The sequence below is a fragment of the Salvia miltiorrhiza genome, chromosome 8 (assembly GCF_028751815.1).
Source record: "Salvia miltiorrhiza cultivar Shanhuang (shh) chromosome 8, IMPLAD_Smil_shh, whole genome shotgun sequence".
Lineage (NCBI taxonomy): Eukaryota > Viridiplantae > Streptophyta > Magnoliopsida > Lamiales > Lamiaceae > Salvia > Salvia miltiorrhiza.
In genome coordinates, this window is record NC_080394.1 from 20462150 (window position 1) to 20482066 (window position 19917).

General features: G+C 35.9%; 2 protein-coding genes and 1 long non-coding RNA gene across 4 annotated transcripts; 1 reads left to right on the forward strand and 2 right to left on the reverse strand.

The window, feature by feature from the left end:
* On the reverse strand, positions 1-786 carry LOC131001764 (uncharacterized). Its single transcript, XR_009094025.1, has 2 exons — positions 691-786; positions 1-151 (listed from the first exon to the last, which is right to left on the reverse strand). It is a non-coding gene; the product is annotated as an uncharacterized LOC131001764 (long non-coding RNA).
* Positions 787-3266: 2480 nt separating this feature from the next.
* On the forward strand, positions 3267-9026 carry LOC131001765 (probable cytosolic oligopeptidase A). Its single transcript, XM_057928331.1, has 16 exons — positions 3267-3872; positions 3953-4120; positions 4215-4338; positions 4507-4583; positions 4901-5044; positions 5150-5380; positions 5444-5534; positions 5719-5840; positions 6416-6523; positions 6623-6868; positions 7225-7370; positions 7696-7813; positions 7954-8145; positions 8379-8444; positions 8541-8612; positions 8709-9026. The coding sequence occupies exons 1-16, from the start codon at positions 3381-3383 to the stop codon at positions 8784-8786; spliced, it is 2475 nt and encodes an 824-aa protein (XP_057784314.1). The 5' UTR covers positions 3267-3380; the 3' UTR covers positions 8787-9026.
* Positions 9027-10580: 1554 nt separating this feature from the next.
* On the reverse strand, positions 10581-18507 carry LOC131001766 (nodulation receptor kinase-like). Of its 2 annotated transcripts, none has more exons than XM_057928334.1 (15): positions 18082-18507; positions 16710-17229; positions 15904-16379; positions 15674-15824; positions 15486-15557; positions 15336-15404; positions 14825-14896; positions 14643-14714; positions 14345-14520; positions 13538-13764; positions 12967-13093; positions 12818-12886; positions 12334-12523; positions 11922-12054; positions 10581-11242 (listed from the first exon to the last, which is right to left on the reverse strand). In XM_057928334.1, the coding sequence occupies exons 1-15, from the start codon at positions 18161-18163 to the stop codon at positions 10907-10909; spliced, it is 2772 nt and encodes a 923-aa protein (XP_057784317.1). In that variant the 5' UTR covers positions 18164-18507; the 3' UTR covers positions 10581-10906. The 2 variants fall into 2 exon arrangements, with proteins under 2 accessions (XP_057784317.1, XP_057784315.1); XM_057928332.1 differs by having other exon boundaries at positions 16710-17232; positions 18082-18481.
* Positions 18508-19917: the final 1410 nt, after the last annotated feature.

A 19917-nucleotide genomic window follows, 5' to 3' on the forward strand; every position in this document is an offset into this window, starting at 1 on the left:
TTGCATAATAATAATATTATATATATAATCTTTAACTAGCATTTTACATACTCAAAATATATGACATATTTTTTTAAATATAATAGCTAGCTATTTCAACATATTGCAGCCAACCCGCCACAGCTGCTTCCATCTCCACCATCTTACTAACCTGAAAAGATTGAAAAGATTTGTGGGCTGAGTACTAGTGTACCCAGTGAGTCATGCATTTTTGAATGATCATTTTCATATGATAGTCCATGCACATACGTGAATTATAGAAGGTTTTAAAATAAAACATTTAACTTCTATAATCACAAAACATTTTCATTCATTGCGCGCGCCATACCGTAGCACCACTGTTACCCTTATCATTTCATTCGTAGTCCCTGGGCGACCCTTGGGAAGTAATCATTCATCATTAACTAGATGGGACCCCGGGACGAACCCATGTCAGCTACACCATCTAGCCGGATTAAGGGCGAACCCAAAATCCTCCTTTCGTCTATAAGGCTCGTGGGGATCAATCCATTACCTTAAGACCGTGCGCACAACTTTTAATAGGTGTGTTAGACCCATTAAAAGTCACAATTGTTAACATAAGAGCATTAAACAGTGGGAGAACGTGAAAATATTTCATGGACATACCACATTTTATATAATTACATCAGAGCTTAATAACTCAAATATACTTTGAAAAATAGAACCCACATTTCAATTGTCTCAAGCTCAAATTCACTGTATTTCTATAGTATAAAAGTTGGTCGTCCACCCTTATGCCTTTAATAAGTTTACCCTTTTTTCTATGTCTTTAACTTAATTATGCTGAGCCCTATTTATACTAATGTTTTCGTAGGAATGATGAGTCAATACTAGCTTCCTTAATAGGTTTATAGGTTTGAATAGTCAGCTCCTAGAATTACTACACATATACCAAACTTTATACTTATTATATCTATGTGCATGGTTTAGGTAATAGTTACGTAAGTAACTTATCCTCCATGCACTATATATCTATATATATAAAGATATAATAAATTCTTGAGTTTAATATATATATATATTTACGTTAACATATATATACATATGTAATAGTTTAACTTTTTAGCTGTCTATCCAAGTTATAGATTTACGTGTGTGTATATATATCTATATATATTACTATTATTATATTATATATAATGTAAATATCTATGTATACAATTTTATGTATATTTTAAAATAGCAATTAAATAAATATAATTTTAAGTCTAAGGACCATATTATAGTACAGTGTAGTTGAGCTCGTTTTTATGAAATGTCAATGCAAATTTTAAGTATAATGGAAAATGAATAATAACATATTTATTCTAAAATTTAATTTATTCTATGCTCAAATAAATCCTAATTATTTTTTAGATTTCATCAAATATTCTAGAAAATAATTTAATATTTTTCTATGAAAAAAAATCGGGGTGTTACATGGTCTTATGAAAGAAGAAAAATCTTGCGAGAAAAACTTCGAGAATGCTCATTGACAATTTTATGGCAGCAAGAAAAGGCGAGGTGGAGCAAGGGATCGTGAGGATATCAAGTTGCAAAATATTCCATCAATTCAAAAGAAACACGATCATAAATCGTATCTTGGAGGGGGAGTGGGATAATTGGATTTATGAGAATCAGCCATTGCCAACGCAACAACTAGAAAACACTGTCACTATCAACTAGACAAGCCACCGTTTGAATCCAAATGAGATGAAGGTTGAAGTGGAAGTCGTGGTGGATATCAAAGACGAGGCATATCTGAATCCAAAGGAGTTGGTGGATGTTGATAGAGAGGTTGATGTAAAAGATGATGAGTCTAATCCTAAGTTGCTAGAATTGAATGATTCACGTGAGGAAGTACTTGAGGAATCTACTCCAACTACTTTGGAAGCACATGCTTTGACGCAAGCTAAGAGCATTGAAAAAGAGCAACGAAATAACATCAATTTAATAAGATGTGATGTTACAAATAAGTTAGGGATGATCTTGTTAAAGTAACCTAAGCTGCAATGGATGAATGATATTGGAGATACCAAGTCGATGAAGTTGGTGAAGGTTCCGTTTCAAATCGACAAGTATGAAAGTGAAGTCTTTTGTGATGAAGCACCGATGCAAGCTACATATAAATGGTTGGAGCAACCATGGCTGTTCGGAAGAAAAGTGAAGCATGGCGATATTTTCAGCAAGAACTCCTTCATGTTCAAGGTTCAAGAGAAGTCAGAGTTAGAGTCGAAGAAGAAGAATGATGGACAAGGGAGAAAAGCTATGGTCCAACAATCGTTTCTTGCAAGAAACGAAGATCTGATTTTTTTATCCTGGCATTTGAATTGACGACTTGGATTTGAGGACAAATCCCTTTCAAGAGGAGGGGAATGATGCATGCCATGGAGGCCCAAGTTACATTGCATATGTGGGCTGATTTAATCGAGTCTTTTATTTGGTTTTATTTTATTATTTTCATAGATTATATTAGGGTGGCTAAAATTGGGCCTTAGTTAAGTCAGTTTTGAGTTTTATACCTTATTTTGACTAAGGATTTGTTTCTATTTTCCATGTTTATTCTCCGATCCTAATTTAGTTAGGTTTTCGCATACCCTATATATAGGGCTTGTTATGCACGAAAATTAGGGAATACGAGTCTTGTTTGTTTGATTAGAGTTTGTTTTAAGTTGTTTCCTTATTAGACTTGGTTTAGTTTTTGCCTATATATATGGCTTATTGTGATGAACGAAAATTACACCTATTATCAATCAAATTTGTGAGTTATAATTCTCTCTTGAGAGTTTTCGAATTATTCTTGATTATTCCAAGACGAATTCATCTATTGACGTAACGGCGAGTCAACCAACCCTTGTCGGGTGTCATTCATCGTCCCCGAGTTGCTGCGTCAACATTACGTTGGGGTATAGGGAATTCATTCGCTTATATCATTTCGTGGGTTAGATTCAGAGGTTTTGGGATTCTTCAGTCTTCCACTAGCATGTTCGTTTGAACGATCTGACAAGGATCTATACGTGATAAGAGTCTCTATGTTAGGAGATTATTTGATACTTAACGCTTTATTATAATATAAACTTATTTTTCAATAATAATTCCATTCATCATAACACTTATTTTAATTAAATTTATTAACACTAACATTTCATAATACATAATACTATCATAATTCTAAAATTATTACGTCAAAAGATAGGGATGGAATTTCGATAGATTACCCACTAATTATATAAATATAGATATACGTATCCCTTTTTCTTTAATACCTTCAAATTATTTTAGATTTAGCCCTTAATATATGGATTTAGTAAGGATTTTAGATTATTTTGTTGTGCTATAGGCTATAGCTATACATCGAATCGAAGAGGATTCTGGGGTTGATGAACAAGATGAGATCCGGATGGAGCCGCACCGTACCCGGCCCCGCCCCATTTCCCCACATCTCCTCTATCCATTTTCTTGTTTTAGGCTTCCTATTTCTTCTCATGGCGTCCTTGTTATCTCTCTCTCGGTCTATCCATTTCCAACCCGTCTGCCTCATTAAACCCTCTGCTCTCAAACCTCGTTTCCCGTTTTACCCCGCTTCCCCTCTCAAATCCCGTCCCTGTCCCCTCTGGTCTTCCTCCTTCTCCGTCTGCCTTCTCCGCTCTCGCGCTCGCTCTCATCACTCCTCCCTCCGCACACCGATCAGAAGTGAACCCCTTCGCTCGCCGCCCTCCCTCCGATCGTTCTGCGCCTCAGCTGCATCCGACGTCGTGGAAATGGCGGATACCGAGGCTAATCCTCTCTTGAAGGACTTCTACTTCCCGCCGTTCGATTTGATCCAGGCCGAACACGTCCGCCCTGGAATCCGTGCGCTGCTCAAGAAATCGGTGTGTGTTTGTGTTTTTTGTGTGATGATTGAATTGTTACGCGTTGATATTTCGAGTTAATTAGATTGGAGGAATTGTAGGAATCTGATCTTGAGGAGCTGGAGAGGACGGTGGAGCCGACATGGCCGAAGTTGGTGGAGCCGCTGGAGAGGATAGTCGATCGGATGGCGGTGGTTTGGGGCGCTGTTTCGCATCTTAAGGCCGTCAAAGATAATGCTGACCTCCGTTCCGCCATAGAAGAAGTCCAGGTACATATATATGTTATTCGTATGTGAGGGAGATAAAGACTTATGCTTGAATAACGGGATTCTTATGTTTTTTTTCTTTCTTTGGGTTTTGTAGCCGGAAAAAGTGGCATTTGAGCTTAAGTTAGGTCAGAGTAAGCCTATTTACAATGCCTTCAAAGCTATTAGGGAATCTCCTGATTGGGAGAAGCTCAGTGATGCTCGCAAACGGATTGTTGAAGGTGCGTTGAAACACCTGCCTTTACTATGATTTCTGGAGATGTTTGGATTCAGAAAAGTTCGTATTTCTTGTATATTATGAGATTTTGCTTCGTTTGTTCTTTCATTAGTAGGAGGTTTATTTTTGCATGCTGATCTTGATGACCTTCCTTGCTGACCAATTTCTGCAGCACAAATAAAGGAGGCTGTTTTGAATGGTGTTGCACTTGAAGATGATAAAAGAGAGGAATTCAACAAGATCGAACAGGTAATTCTATACCAAATATACGTTCATGAATAAACTTGACTATGTTTACTATGCTATTGATGATCCTCCGGGGATTTCAAGTGTTCATCGTTGCTTGTGTACACAATGCTATGGATATGCTACAGCATATTAATTTCAAATGCAGAGCCAATGCATGAGCATGAAATGTGGATGGAATGTGCATATTTCTCATCCCTATTATTACTCTTAGTTTTACAAAAATCTGCTGCATAGTATGCCAATATCTGATAATTTGGTTTTTCTTGTGACCTTTTGCTATAAAATAATTGCCTTTTCTGCTATTGACTTGTTTGCAGGAATTGGCTAAACTCTCACAAAAGTTTGGGGAGAATGTTTTAGATTCAACAAAGAAATTTGAAAAATTAATAACAGATAAGAAAGATATTGAAGGTTTGCCGGCTAGTGCTCTTGGACTGGGTGCGCAAACAGCAGTGTCTAAGGTAATTACATTGGATGACTGATTTGTTTATACCTCTATCTTTTAATTTGATATGTTATCAACTAGGCACTCTTGCTTATTTTGCATTTTTGCAAAATGTATACAGGGACATGAAAATGCCACCGCAGAGAATGGGCCTTGGATAATTACTTTGGATGCCCCTAGTTTTATGGCTGTTATGCAGCATGCTAAGAATAGAACCTTACGTGAGGAAGTCTATCGTGCCTATATAAGTCGTGCTTCTAGTGGAGATCTGGATAACACACCAATCATTGACCAGATTTTGAAGCTTAGATTGGAGAAGGCTAAGCTTCTTGGATATAATAACTATGCAGAGGTATGACTCCTTATTTTCTATATCACTCTTTCAATAGATTCCTAACGAAGTGCTATTTATCAGGTAAGTATGGCCAGCAAGATGGCAACTGTTAAAAAGGCAGAAGAGCTCCTTGAAAAACTTCGATCTGCCTCCTGGAATTCTGCAGTTCAAGGTAGTATAGTATAGTTTCTTAATACATAAATTTTGGAATGTAGCAACAAACTGTTTGCCTTCCACTATCCATGTTTCTTTATCTATGGCACTAACTATTTCTCTGAGTTTTTCTTCCCCCCTAAAGTTGGAGAATTTTTCGGGGATATTTCACAATGACATCACATCATTGTTTGACCTGGCAGATATGGAAGACCTCAAAGTTTTCTCAAAGAGTCAAGGTGCTCCAGAGGCTGATGACTTAAATAATTGGGACACTAGTTTCTGGAGCGAGAGACTTCGTGAATCGAAGTATGAAATAAATGAGGTGAGGTTTCGTGGATCTGTCTCTTAAACATTATTTTTTGATATGTAGAAATTGCGAATGAATGTGGCGTCTTTATTTTCTTAAAAATAGCTACCTTCTGCTTACTTTCATTAACAGACACTCTGTCACTATTTATCCGTTCTTTGCTTTCCCTGCAAAGGGATGTTGCATGATTGTTTATTCATATTTTTGTTTGCCAAATAAGTTGTACATAGGCTAGTAAAGGAACTCCTTAAAATAATGCTCATTTCTAGTTATTGTTATTTGATTTTTTAATCTTACTGAATAAAACTGCTATATTGTCCTTTAAATTAATGAATTTTACCTTATGTTAGTACTTTAGAGATCCGATTTTGGACTGATCTTTCTTGTTAGTCTGTGTTTTCTCTGTGCTTTAAGAAATAGTGTACTTGTGTAGAATTAGAATTTATAAGCTCTAGTGACAGTGCAATATTCTTCTGCATCTTCTCTATGGCAGAACTCTGATTGCTATTGGTATGATTCAATGCATTTCCTATTAATCGGGACTTCTTCCGCTGATTATATAATCTAATCGCATTTCGTGAATTTAACAGGAAGAGTTGAGACCGTACTTTTCTTTGCCTAAAGTTATGGATGGTCTTTTCAGTCTGGCAAACAAGTTGTTTGGGATCAGTGTCGAGCCTGCAGATGGTTTAGCTCCAGTAAGATACTTTCTGTATCTATATTTTGAGATTGAAGGCAGAGCTTATTGGCTACTGATGCATGGGGTTGTCACTAACAGGATCATTTTTGTTCTTTAGGTTTGGATAAATGATGTTCGGTTTTATCGCGTCAATGATTCTTCAGGTAGCCCTATTGCATACTTCTATTTTGATCCATATTCTCGCCCTTCTGAGAAACGAGGAGGAGCATGGATGGATGAAGTAGTTGGTCGAAGTCGTGTCATGTCTCAAGATGGCTCCTCTCCTAGGTTGCCTGTAGCCCACATGGTGTGCAACCAAATGCCACCTGTAGGAGACAAGCCAAGCCTTATGACCTTTCGTGAGGTATGCACATGTCTTTGGTACTACCAACTAGAACATTTGTATAAGTGATTACAGTCTGTGATTAGACTGTTACTGTGCTAGTTGCAGCTGCACCAATTTGTGCACTAAGCATGAAGAGAAGCACCTGTTAAGGTGAAATAAAGACTTAATGAAATTTAATAAACTCTTTGCTGTCCCAATTTGTTCTATGTATGTCCTCAAGTTACATACATTAATATGCTATGGCAAGAAGTCTTTCCCATTATTGATGAACATATGTGAAATGGTTTTGGAGAATGAGTTGACAAGTCTGAATTCCTGGAGCTATTTTTCGTTTTAGCTACTCTTTATTTGTTTGATTCTCATGGTGCTTGTAGGTTGAGACCGTATTTCATGAATTTGGCCATGCTCTTCAGCATATGCTGACAAGGCAGGACGAGGGTTTGGTTGCTGGTATAAGGAATGTAGAGTGGGATGCCGTGGAATTACCTTCCCAATTCATGGAAAATTGGTGCTACCATAGGTAGGTATTTTCACTTGTTTATCTTTTTTGGATATCCTATCTTTCCAATAACTAGAACTGTTTTTCTCAACTTATATACTTGGTCTGGTCAGGTTTGCAAAATGCCCATGTCCTGTTCGGTAGCTACTTGTTCCTATTTATGTAAATCTGTTCTTGATAAATGGATTTGAAATTTACACCTAAAACAACATTGGAGCCAAAAACAATTTTGGCTACTATTATGTTAATTCTTTGCCACACTCAATAACATACTCCTCAATATAGAAACTCATCTATTCTTTTCCAGTCATCTTATTGATAAATTTTAATGTGTTATTGTTTGCAGAGATACCTTGATGAGTATTGGCAAGCATTATGAAACTGGTGAAAGTATTCCAGATGACATATACAAAAAGCTTCTTGCTGCTAGGACTTTCCGTGCTGGTTCTCTGAGTCTCAGACAGGTTGGTGCACCCTTATCAGAAACAATTATTGATTTATTCAATAGGGTTTCCATTTCTCACACAATCAAAAGTATGCTGCTGCATGATTACCTTTGACCAACGTGAAAACTACTTATATGATGCTCTCATGTATATTTCAGCTGCGATTCGCCACTCTCGATCTAGAGTTGCATTCAAAGTATGTCCCTGGTGGTTCAGAGTCGATCTTCCATGTTGACAGAAGAGTTTCTGAAAAGACTCAAGTCCTTCCTCCACTTTCAGAGGATAAGTTCCTTTGCAGTTTCAGTCATATATTTGCTGGTGGATATGCTGCTGGATACTACAGCTACAAGGTAATTTGTCACTTGTCAGTCTCTCTGCATTTATACTTGGATCTGCAGTTGGGTGCTCTTTAACCTCTGAAATGTTTTTCTGATTGCTTGCTACTTCTCGATTTACAGCATTAGGCATAAATTATCCTGAATGGTTTCTTTAGGAGAGAAATTTCATGCTTAATTTTTGCACATACCTAATTTCCAGATTCTAATTTTCTTGCAACACCGCTGATGTCTATATCTTCATGCAGTGGGCTGAAGTTTTGTCAGCTGATGCCTTTTCAGCATTTGAAGACGTTGGATTGAATAATGATAAGGTACTTGATGTTCTATGGTTTTGGTGCATATATGCACATTATGAATAGTTAATGCAACCGTCTCTCTCATATCTTGTGGCTTATCCCTTGCGACAGGCGGTGAAGGAAACTGGTCATAGGTTCCGAGAAACAGTTCTTGCTCTCGGAGGCGGAAAAGCACCTCTAGAGGTTAGAAGTGATGATACTGTGCCCATTTTAAGTTGAAAAATTATACTAGCAAAAGGTGGTTTACATGATCCCTAACTTGGCAAAATATTTGGTTAGGTCTTTGTGGAGTTCCGTGGGCGCGAACCCTCTCCTGAAGCCTTACTAAGGCACAACGGTTTGTTGCAAGTTGCTTGAGTCCGTGTGGGCATATTCTAGTCAAATTGAAGTACATCCAAGACTAAGAAGGGCTTTAGCTTTTTATAGACACACAACGTACAAAATTGAATAACTAGAGTTTCACATTTCTTGTACCCAACCCCAAATTGATCTTCATGTCATAGCGACTAAATTATGTCCTGTTTCTCTCCAAGGCAATCGGCTTGGCTGTTTATATGCCATCATTGCATTTCTTAATATTAAGACGTATAGTCTATACTCCTTTTTGTGTCATTGTTTCTTTTATATTTCAAATGAAAAAAAATAAATAAACCAACTTAAAAAAGAAAAAAATGAATTAGGTGTGTGGTAAGCTATTTTAGAAACCAAAACAAATTTTGTAATCAATTTAAAACAAAAGTAAAAGAACATTATTTGCTTCGTCCGAAAGAAGATATGTATTTTTTGCAACGTTCCTTACGCGTGGTTATTGTAATCTTCTTATTATTTATACTTTCTACGTTCATAAAAAATAGTATTTTTTTTTGTCATTTTAGGGTGTAAACAAAAATTTGTCTCTTTTTATTTTTAGAAATTATCACATGATTGGTCTATTCTTTACCCACAATATAATTAATTATCATTATAATTTTGAATTGTCCACAGAAATTGGTCTCTTTTTACTTTTGAAAACTATCTATCATATAGTTGGTCATATTATTTACTCACAATATAATTAATTATCATTATAAACATTATTTTTTATGTGAATTTTTTCTCTACTCACAACAAATAATCATTTTTATTAAAATTTGTGATGTCTCTTGCTAGATTAATTTTTGTAAATTGAGGTATTGGTTTGTAAGATGTGGAAATGATTTTGAAAGCTTCCGATGTTACTAAAGACATTACAAGAAAAAGGAGGGGAGAATTACAACTTGTTCATTTGATCATCGTAGAGAAAGAGTTTTGGCAGTTGTAAAATTGAATAGAAGAAAAAGGAGGGAAGTTGTGCAAGTTTGATCTCAAGTGACAACATAAGCGAGACCAATGACAGGGAAGAATGACTGAGAAAAATATAAAATTGAAGATGAAGCATTAAACAATGATCAAATACCACATAAATGGCATTCGTTCCCTCAACTTGTGACAGTGTTTAAACTTTGAAGGAGGAGCAACAGGATGAATTACACAACTCCAACAAGCAAGCATCGATTTCGTAATTTAAAGCAACTCTGATGCCGGAAACCACGCTCCTCATACCCCATTGATTCGCCTAAACTTATATCATTAGATGACGTTTCGTTTCGTTTCGGTCTGCTGTTTCATTTGATTTGATGCTCCAGCCAGGTGAGTGATTGAATTGCTTAATTCTTTCTACTTTTATTTTCTCTCTCACACCTGTTGACTGTTGTAGTTGTATGGGTGAGCTCCACTCCACTGTTTATTTAATCGGCATCATCGTTACTCATATTCTGATCTTGTTATCGTTACTAATTGCTTTCTTACGTACCAACACTTCCGCCACTCTTCACTAGCTTGGGTTAAAGAGTCCGTGGAAACCGGCAAGACTGATCGTAATTCAAGTTCCTAGCTCCAGCTTCTTAGATTCGCTTCATCAGGGGCAGACGCAGAAAATATCCCTATATCTTTTAAATGTTGAGTTTGAGATTTCGAAAAGACAATTTTCTCACGATTTGATTTGGTTATATGATCACACAAAATTCCCATAATTTGACGATTTGAACTGAATAATAATAAAAAAATTCCATGTTTGGTGGGGGCTTAAGCTCCCTTTCGCCCCATTTAGGTCCGCCACTGCAAAAAATGAAATGGCATAATGTTGTGGCTGCTGCTCTGTTTTGCTTTCTTCGTTTAAACAACAAGTCACAAGTTAAGAATACAGATGCTCAATTGAGTGAAATTTTACATTCTCTCTGAACAATATTTGGCCTAGTCTAAGTGGTTTTGCATTATGCATCGTCTGGGGAAGGAATTTGGTTTGTACATGCCAGTGTTTGAGTTTCTCAGGTAGACCAATTGACTGGTGTATGGAAGTATTTACACAACACTAGTAATGAAGCAATGGTAGAAACCAAATAGTCTAGAATCGTAAGCTAACTGATTTCATAAGCAACAACCTCAATTCCCCCAGCCGATCATCTTGGCTGTGGAGGAGGCGGTTGCATAAGAATAGGGGATGGTTCCGTCGGAACTGGAGTTGGTGGTATGATGATAGGCCTCTCTATTGAGTAGCGATTGGACCCACCAAAACTCTCAATGGATTTCATGTATTCTGATGCATTGTTTTCTATGATGAAAGCATCTTCTAGCTCACGAACAATGTCTGCCATGCAGGGGCGATAAGCTGAGTAAGGTTCAATACACGCCAAAGCTACCTCTACAACTCTCCACATTGCCTCAGCATGGTATCCTCCCTTAATGCTAGGGTCCACTATTTCTTCGACTTTTGAGTTCTTTATATGAGGTTTTGCCTGTAGTTTATTAAAAAAAAAAAAAAAGGCAAAGCAAAAGCAAAATAAATAAGAAAAATGAGGAAGAAGTGAATATAATAGTTGAATTATAAATTTCATCTCTTTCATGTATAACTCATTTAGGATTGGGGTATGTGGGGTTGTGCGATGCACACACACCTTGTGGGTTATCTGTTCCTCTATTGCAGTTTAATGAAAGTACTATTGAAAAGTGACTTCATCATATCATGTGGCAATACGAAAACTGAGGTTTCAATTCATCACAAGTTGTCAAGATATTTTCTATGGATGATTTGCTGGTCTTGATTTAGCATACGGATTATTTAGAGTTCCTGGGAATCTAATTATTATTATATTCTCTAGAGGAATTATTATAAAATTTAAACATCATAAGCCTCTTTGTGGTGTCTTTGTTTATTTCACCATATTTCCTTCTGAATCTTTTTCTTTTTCACATGTAAGCAAGTACATACCGGAGTTATTACGGACTGTTATGATGCTTAATACTTAATGACACATGGATTTAAACTAGAGCAACACAGTGATAATACCGTATATTCATTGTTGATTTTGCTCGCAGAGTTACCATACTATCTTATCTTTTTATACCAATTAAAACAATAATATGCAAGCATTCAGTGTATGTGATCAGGTTGGATGCTCATAGATAAAATCTTACCCATTCAACCAAGCTCCACTCATTTCTTGGCCTGTTTATATTGAGAGGTTCTCGGCCACTTACAATTTCCAGTAAAACAACCCCAAAGCTAAAGACATCACTTTTTGCTGATAGATGCTGTGTTGAGTAGTACCTGAGAAGACAACTTTGTTAGGAGAGAGAAAGTGGCAATGCTTATAGAACTCCTGAAAGGCTATGTAGGTGAATTTGAGAATAACAGCATGTTGTTGATGCCCTGCCAAAATAAAATAAATAGAGACTATGTTTGGAGTTAATGGAAATAATGTCAAATCTGTCCACATTAGATATAAGCATCTTCATTTCGTGATCTAAAATTTTTGAAGCTCGTGCTTTATCTTCCTGAATCTTTAAGATCATAATATTTCCCCTGGAGTGTGATAGCATTACTTACTCTGGGTCCAGGTATCCTGCAGTACCCCTTACTTCAAGAGAAGTACCACTGTCCCCTTCTTGAGGTGCATATTTCGAGAATCCAAAGTCTGAAACTTTTGCACACATGCTATGATCCAGAAGTATATTACTTGATTTGACATCTCTATGTATTACACAACGCTCGGAGAAGGTGTGAAGATATGTTAAGCCTGAAAAATGAAAAGTTTCACAGTTGGTTGGTAATAATCACAAGATAAGAAAAGATGAAAGGAAAGAGACCAATTCTATTTGTTAGTTTTATGCTCATTTTCGAGATAGTGGTAGATATATAGGTATAGTATTCTTATGTCATTGTTTGAAAGCTTTCTGGTCTTAGTGTTTTTTCTGTTAAGTGCATAGAAATTAATTCTGCCCTGAAAAAAAATTGTGATTAAGCTCATGATAAATGATAGGAGTATTGATTAGTAAAAACATGAATATTTCTGGAACTGCTTGCTACTTGCCTCTTGCAGCACCTAAAGCAATGGAAAGTCTTGTTGGCCAATCAAGGATTTTGCGCTTTGCTGCTGCCCCTATTAGTTAGTAAATGAAGAAATGAATAAAATCCCAAGAGAATCTCACTTCAATCATTTTCCATGTAAATGAGATTTACCATATAGGCGATCTTGTAGAGAACCATTGGACATGAAAGGATAGACAAGAATTTGCTGGTCATTCTCGCAACAATATCCAATCAGTCGCACCAAGTTCTCGTGCCTAATTGCTGAGAGCAAGTTTAGCTGCAGAATTTGACGATACAGATTCTGTTAGGCTGGCATGGGCATGGTTTATCAGTCCATATGTATATATAGGTATGAATTAAGATGAGTTAAATTCTTAACTAGAGAACATAAGTTATTGTGATATTCTGAGGCTGGAAAATTTGTAATTAATTGATGATTCAATGGTTAAATCATATTGTTGAGATTACTTCTAACAAGTGAAACGTTGGGTTATATTATTGAGAGAAAAAGGAATCAATGGTTAATGGGTTGAAAAATTCCTTAATGCAAATCATTTCTTCATTACATATGTCTTAATGTATTTCAATTACTTTGAAAAATAGAACTTCAGTTTCAGACTTCGAAAAATAGAACTTCAATTTTCTCAGGAATGTGCACACTGCACTCATAGAAGAAGTAATCTTGCCATCCATACGGTATATATACATGATAGAAACTTACTTCATTATCAAACTCACGAGTTCCCTGTGTCGAGGTGGCTGATCGGACCTTCACTGCAACTTCTTGACCATCAGCTAGAGTACCTCGATAGACTGATCCAAATCCACCTTCTCCAATCAGTGTTTTGTAGTTTTGTATTGAAGCCTCTATGCACTCCAGTGTGAAACTTTGAATAGAAATTGATTTTGTAACCACAGTTTCTGTGCTTGCTATTGAATAGATTGCATCTGCACTTAAAAATAATGTTGTTATAATGAATGCCGGATAGACCAGTGATGGCTACTAGTTTTTGTTGAAATTATTGGATTTGTGCTGTTTTCTCGGATATTTGAATTTACAGAACAGTAAAGGAAAATCTGCCAATCTGGTGAAACCAGAAATTCGTTGCATCAGAACCTCTCATATCCTTCTAGGTTTATCGAAGGAAGAGAAAATTGAATTGACATGGAGGTGTAGGACAAATCTATCATGGTATTCCATGAAACTAAACTATGAAAGTTCACATAAGTACTTCACTGTCTATGAGAAAATTATAGTATGTGCTTAATTTTTGAAAGTAACTTCTGGAACTGAAATGTGCCAACTAATCAAAATTCAATAAGAATGTTTGTTGTGTTAAATAATTCAGTAAATTAAATATGTTGTATTGCATTACTTCCACAGTACGTAAGTATATATATTGAGTGTTCGTGTGTGTGCATATTGTTAGTTAACTTGTGTGTTTTGAGTGGTTTTGGTGGATTCAAACCATCTTGTATATATAAAATTCTCCATCTGAAACAACATTGACATGTTCTGTGTACTTACTTTTCGACATCGGGTGCCTCTTGTCATCATACTTTTGCAGAGTCCTTTTCTTTCTGTAAATGCAGAACAGGCACGTCCCAACTATGACTATTACTAACAGAGATCCAGCTGCAACTGTGCCTATGAGAATCCCTTGAGCTGAACGGGGGGATACTCGAGCATTACACACCCCATTGCTATATATAAATGTAGATAAGGAGTCAATTCTATCTCAAGGTGCATATACAAAATGGATGTAGATAACAACATTTTTGCTCCATAAATATGCTGTGGGTTCCTAAAAGCATCAGGATCTTACTCTGTAGTGAGATTTGACTTGCTTAAGTTTGTAGGGAGACTTCCACTGAAGTGAGAATTGCAGCCGGAATATCTATTTGAAGAACAAAATAGAATTGAGATTAGATAGAATAAATGATGCACTGACAAAACCAATTTAAGCAGCATTTAGTAGTTAATCATAAATATAATGTGTGAACTTACAGTTTTTCCAAATATTTCATTTTGGAAATAGACCATGTGATGTTTCCTGTGAGATCATTGTGGCTCAAATCCCTACAAAATAAATGAAAACTTAATAGATGACTGTCTTCTAGCAAGTACATGGATATATTATCCCGGTCAAGTCAAGTAGCTCATGGTCAAGGGTATATTCCAAAATAACGCGCATGCATAATACGATGCCTCATGCCTGTACTTCTATCAGGATGACTAATCTTGGCTGTTGATTTTTTGCAGATAGAGACAGAATACGCCAGTTTTTCTAATTCATATTCAATGTCTCTGGCAGGAATTTGTGAAGGAATATTCGCTGTTATAGACATATAACTGGAAATTGTAGATGGTTGTTCATTTTCTGTCATAAATTATTAGATTTGGATCATATTGATGCTTCTTATCTGGTACAAAATAACATAATCCAACCTTAAATTATTTTCTGAAGATAAGCAGATTCTAGACAGCAGAATAAAGACATATTAAGTTGAGTTATTACAGTAAGGTCAGCATGGAAGAAGCTGGAAACTGAGGAACAGTGCCAATGAAGCCATTATTGCTCACGTTCCTGCATTTTACCATTGATCGTCACTACTGACAAGTGCATAAATCAACAAAAGCAATTACAATGAAGAGTACTGATTTGTACAATTCTTTCAGGTATTTCAGCTTGGTGATACTGGAAGGGAATGGCCCGGTGAGTCTGCTGAAGGATAAGTCCCTGTGACAGCAAATAAAACGAATGACCATTGTTGGAACAACGAATTTGCAGGTATAACACATTGGTGGTAGGACAAGCGTGGGAAAAGGAGCATGTGTTATGGAGAAGCATCTCACATTTTACTGATAATTGAGGTACCGTTGAGAGCGTCACAAGACAAACCATGCCACGGAAGAGGGAGACAAGGGTCTCCAGACCATGTCTTCAGAACTTCACTATCTTGATTCTGGGCAAGTAGCTCGTTCTTCACTTTCATTATCACCTCCACTAAATAGATATATGAGAATCTCAGTCATCTGTCAGATTTCTTGCATGAAAATATAAGGTAAATGAAGTACTTAGTTACCTTCCTCCACATTTGTCTCTGCATTCCTTGGGTAAACTTGCAAAATCTCATAAGCATTACAGATGGGTCCCAACTGAGAATTCAAGGCTTTGACGAAGGTCAGATTAAGAACTCCGTTAGCTGTGAAGTTGAGAACTACTGCCAAGAAGCGTGAACCACTAGCCCATATATCAACCTCATGTATATTCCGATCATTGATGTACACATCAAATACCCTTTCCCCGATTCCAACAGAATCATCCAGCTCAAGAAAGTAGAGGTAGAGGTCGTAATTGCTTGGTCCTACGTCAAGGTTTCCATACTGAAACTCTAACCGTTCCGGATGGGTCACAGCTGTTTGTAATACTTTAAGAGGCGGCATTATACTGTCTGGATTGGTGATATTTACATTGGTGGTGGGCGGCAGCATGTAAGTAGCTGTTGAATCAGGGTACACATGTGATCTCCAGATTCGATCATACAAGTCATCTGGGTACCTGAGATCTCAAGCATGCAGTAAAGTAGAAGATTAGTTTTTCAGTCAAATTCCTATTACATTCTTCTCGGGTTTTGGCTCTAAATTTGTATGATAGATGTTGTTATGATAATTAGATCTTTTTATTTATATGTTCACTAATAAGTATTATTATGAGAAACATTGATTTTTGAAATAAGCCATGCTGAAGTGCTAGCATGGGGATGATCTAATAGTATAGAATCTTAGGTGACTACTTGAGTAGTTTTTATTTGAAAACAAACCATGCTAAATCATCAATATTAGAATTCTAGGGTTTATCACTGTAATAACCTTTAATTAGGAAGCATACCTGACTTCAGCCATTGTGTTTCCTACATCTACCCGATCCACAAGTTTGAGCACGCTGGAAGTGTATCTCTTTAGGTATTCTGGATGTGAAGGTCGTAGTTCCAGCTTTGAAAGGTACGCTTCCCCTCTGCCCTTCACTAGGCAGAAGTTAGTGTAGTTACTCGTAGCTTTAAATAATCCCTCAACTTGTTTCTGTGAAGTATTGACTTTCTCTATTTCGGTTTCACTAACTGATACACTGAAAAATGTGTCAGAAGGCGATTCCTGCGGATTGCTGAGAGGAAATGTTCCTCTAATTAAATAGAAAGATTCACTCCTTGTTGGCAAATTGTAACACCATTTGCTGTTATATCTCGACTCAAAATATCTTGCTTCATTAGTCTCTTGATTGACATCCCCAGTCCAAACTGTGTTTTGGCAACTTTTCTTATCAGGATACCAACTTTCATCTGATATGTAGCTAATACTGGTATTCGGATCTGTGAATGTAGTATCAGCGCAACACTGAATGCTAACCAAGCCTGCTGAAGGTTATCTCAAAAATGTGAGTGCTTTCTCTCTAGAAATATTTACTGTGTAAACCTCTGCTAAAGTAACATGCATTTAGCTTATGACTTATGAGTTAAAGTTTCAACTTTGAGCTGTAATAATACTCCATAGAGACCTCTAACATGCAGATTGAAAATGCTCTAGAGTAAATATGCTTTTACCCATACAATTAATGTTTCTACTGTCATCTTCGAGAACAAAAAGTGAAAAAGAAAAAAAAAATTGATCTATCAAAATTACCTCTAGTTCGGATTCCAATTCCTAAATCAAACCCTCTCTCTGCATCCCTCCCTTCTTCTTATCTGCGTCAGCATATAAGACCTTTTATTTTTATTTTTTTTAATTTTAGTTGAAACTAATATAGACTAGGTAAGGGGAATTCATTCTTGAAGATGTTTAGTGTTGAAGATATTTGATGTGATGATAGCAGTTTTAAGGTTGCCCTAAACCCTTTGATCATACTAGGCAATTTTCCAAATTGAGGCCATTAGTTCCTATATAATGGTGTTAGATCCATAAAAAGAACTCTTAACTGTCATACCTTCCTTTGTAATCCTTTACCCTTATCTCCTCCCTAGAGATATCAAAAAGGAAAAATTCAACTGGCTGCAGAACTATAGCTTTTTAATCATGGTGATTTGCACTTATATTATTTAGAAACTAATATAGGATGCTTAATTGCTTTGTTTCCATATGTTTAAAATAGCAAAGTTATAGAACACATTCTCTAGTTCCTGAAGGCAATAAAATTGTTTAAGGTGTACAAGATCTAGAAGAGAAAAGGCAAAAACATAACTACTCATAAAAACCACTGAGAAACTCACCTTCTTGTGCATAACTTGAATTTACCAACAGGAATATGAGAATGATGCAACATGTATTCACATTATCAAACGCTTCCATCATCCTGAAATCGTCATAGAAAGTCGCCCCATCAGGGTGGTTTAATGATCTTAAACTTTATAGTTCTGCTTGCTTCTGTGATCAGGAAAACAGCATGGTAATTCAGCTGATGGTGTTTCCTGGTTTGAATTTCTCAGGGAAGACAAAAGGGCATAAACGACAAGCATTACAAGAAATTGAAGAAAGCTCTGATGATATTCCAGTTTGACTATAGAGGTTGATGCTGAAACATTGAAAACAGGTTAGAGATATATTATTCTAATTACAGAAACTATAAATTTAATGACCATCATTTTAACTAATAGTCTTGATGATTAATCTGATTTGTTTGTTTTTAGAGTAGTTGATATTTCTTTATTGCTGGGAAACTCTTTGGAAAAATTTAAATATAAATGGGCGGAGCCACCATTTACTTATAATTCATCTTTGTCCCTCCCTTTGGCAGTTACCTTGATTGATCTATCATTAAAATGGGATTAGTCTTTAAATAATAATTATTGAATATGATTTATAACCAACCATATGGTGACAAATAGGTCACTCTATAGTTTCTCTATCATTGTGATGACAAATAGGCACTCTATAGTCATTAGATTTGATTTAGTTTGCGTTTGTTTAGTCTAGTTAAATCTTGATTTCTTTACATGTAATATCACCAACTTTATGTGTGTTGAGTTAATCAGTTTATAGTTTCTTTGCTAGTCAGTTTATAATATAAGTGTACATTTTTCTCTTTTTCTTATCAAAAGTAGTGGGTAAAATACCATTTCATGCCTCAATGTTTGAAGGTTTCACAATTTTGAATGAGATATAGTACATGTTAGTACTACATAATATGAACTTCAAAAATTAAGGGTCGCACAATAACTATTTTTGAAGTAGAAAAATAGAAAGTCCCTCTTTCTTTATGTTTCTGTGAACACTATTTTGAGAAAATATCATTTATATACTTTAACGTTTGAACCTTTTGACAGAAAATTTGATGTTATAGTAAATAGAAAATCTTTAGCTAGCAAGACAACTGATTAGTTGGCAACACAATGAAATAAGCCACATAAAGTTGTAATATTTGGGAGGATTAATGTAACAGACTGGAAAGATGTAGATATTCCGACATTTAGTGTTTTACTGAGTCAATTCGGTTTGATCCCTAATTCTACTAATTAAAGTCCACTACGAGATGTCAAGGCCCCTAAATTAATTTCCTAATCTAATTTACCAATAATTTATTGCAATACGACCTGTTCGTGTTCGTAAATTGGAAATTGTTGTCAAGTACATAGACACAAATGCATCACTTTTTGTACTTGATAATTTTGATGAATATTTGTATATCTCTTTGACTTGGAATATTCTCAGTTTTATATTGAAAACATGTTGCTCATTTAATAAGTCTGCGACATTCGTTGTGAATTTAAGACATTTGGCAGTAAAATGGTTTTAGTTTTTAGATTTAGAAGTTGTGATGATCATTCTAGAGTTGAGAAATTATGCTTTAATTGATTGTGTCTTGTTTTTCGTTGCCAAAATTCTTTTTTATGTAAACGAATATGTTTATAAATAATTCTTGTTTCCGACTTCAGCGAAAGAGGTTATAGTTGACAGCAGTCTAACCAGTAACCACAACCACTCTTGTATTAGGTGTAGAGTGGATAATTTAATACTACTACTGATTACCTATTTTTGGACATGTCTAAACTGAACTACTTCAATTTTTATTTATTTTTCAAATGTATCAAAAAATTAATTTGATGAAA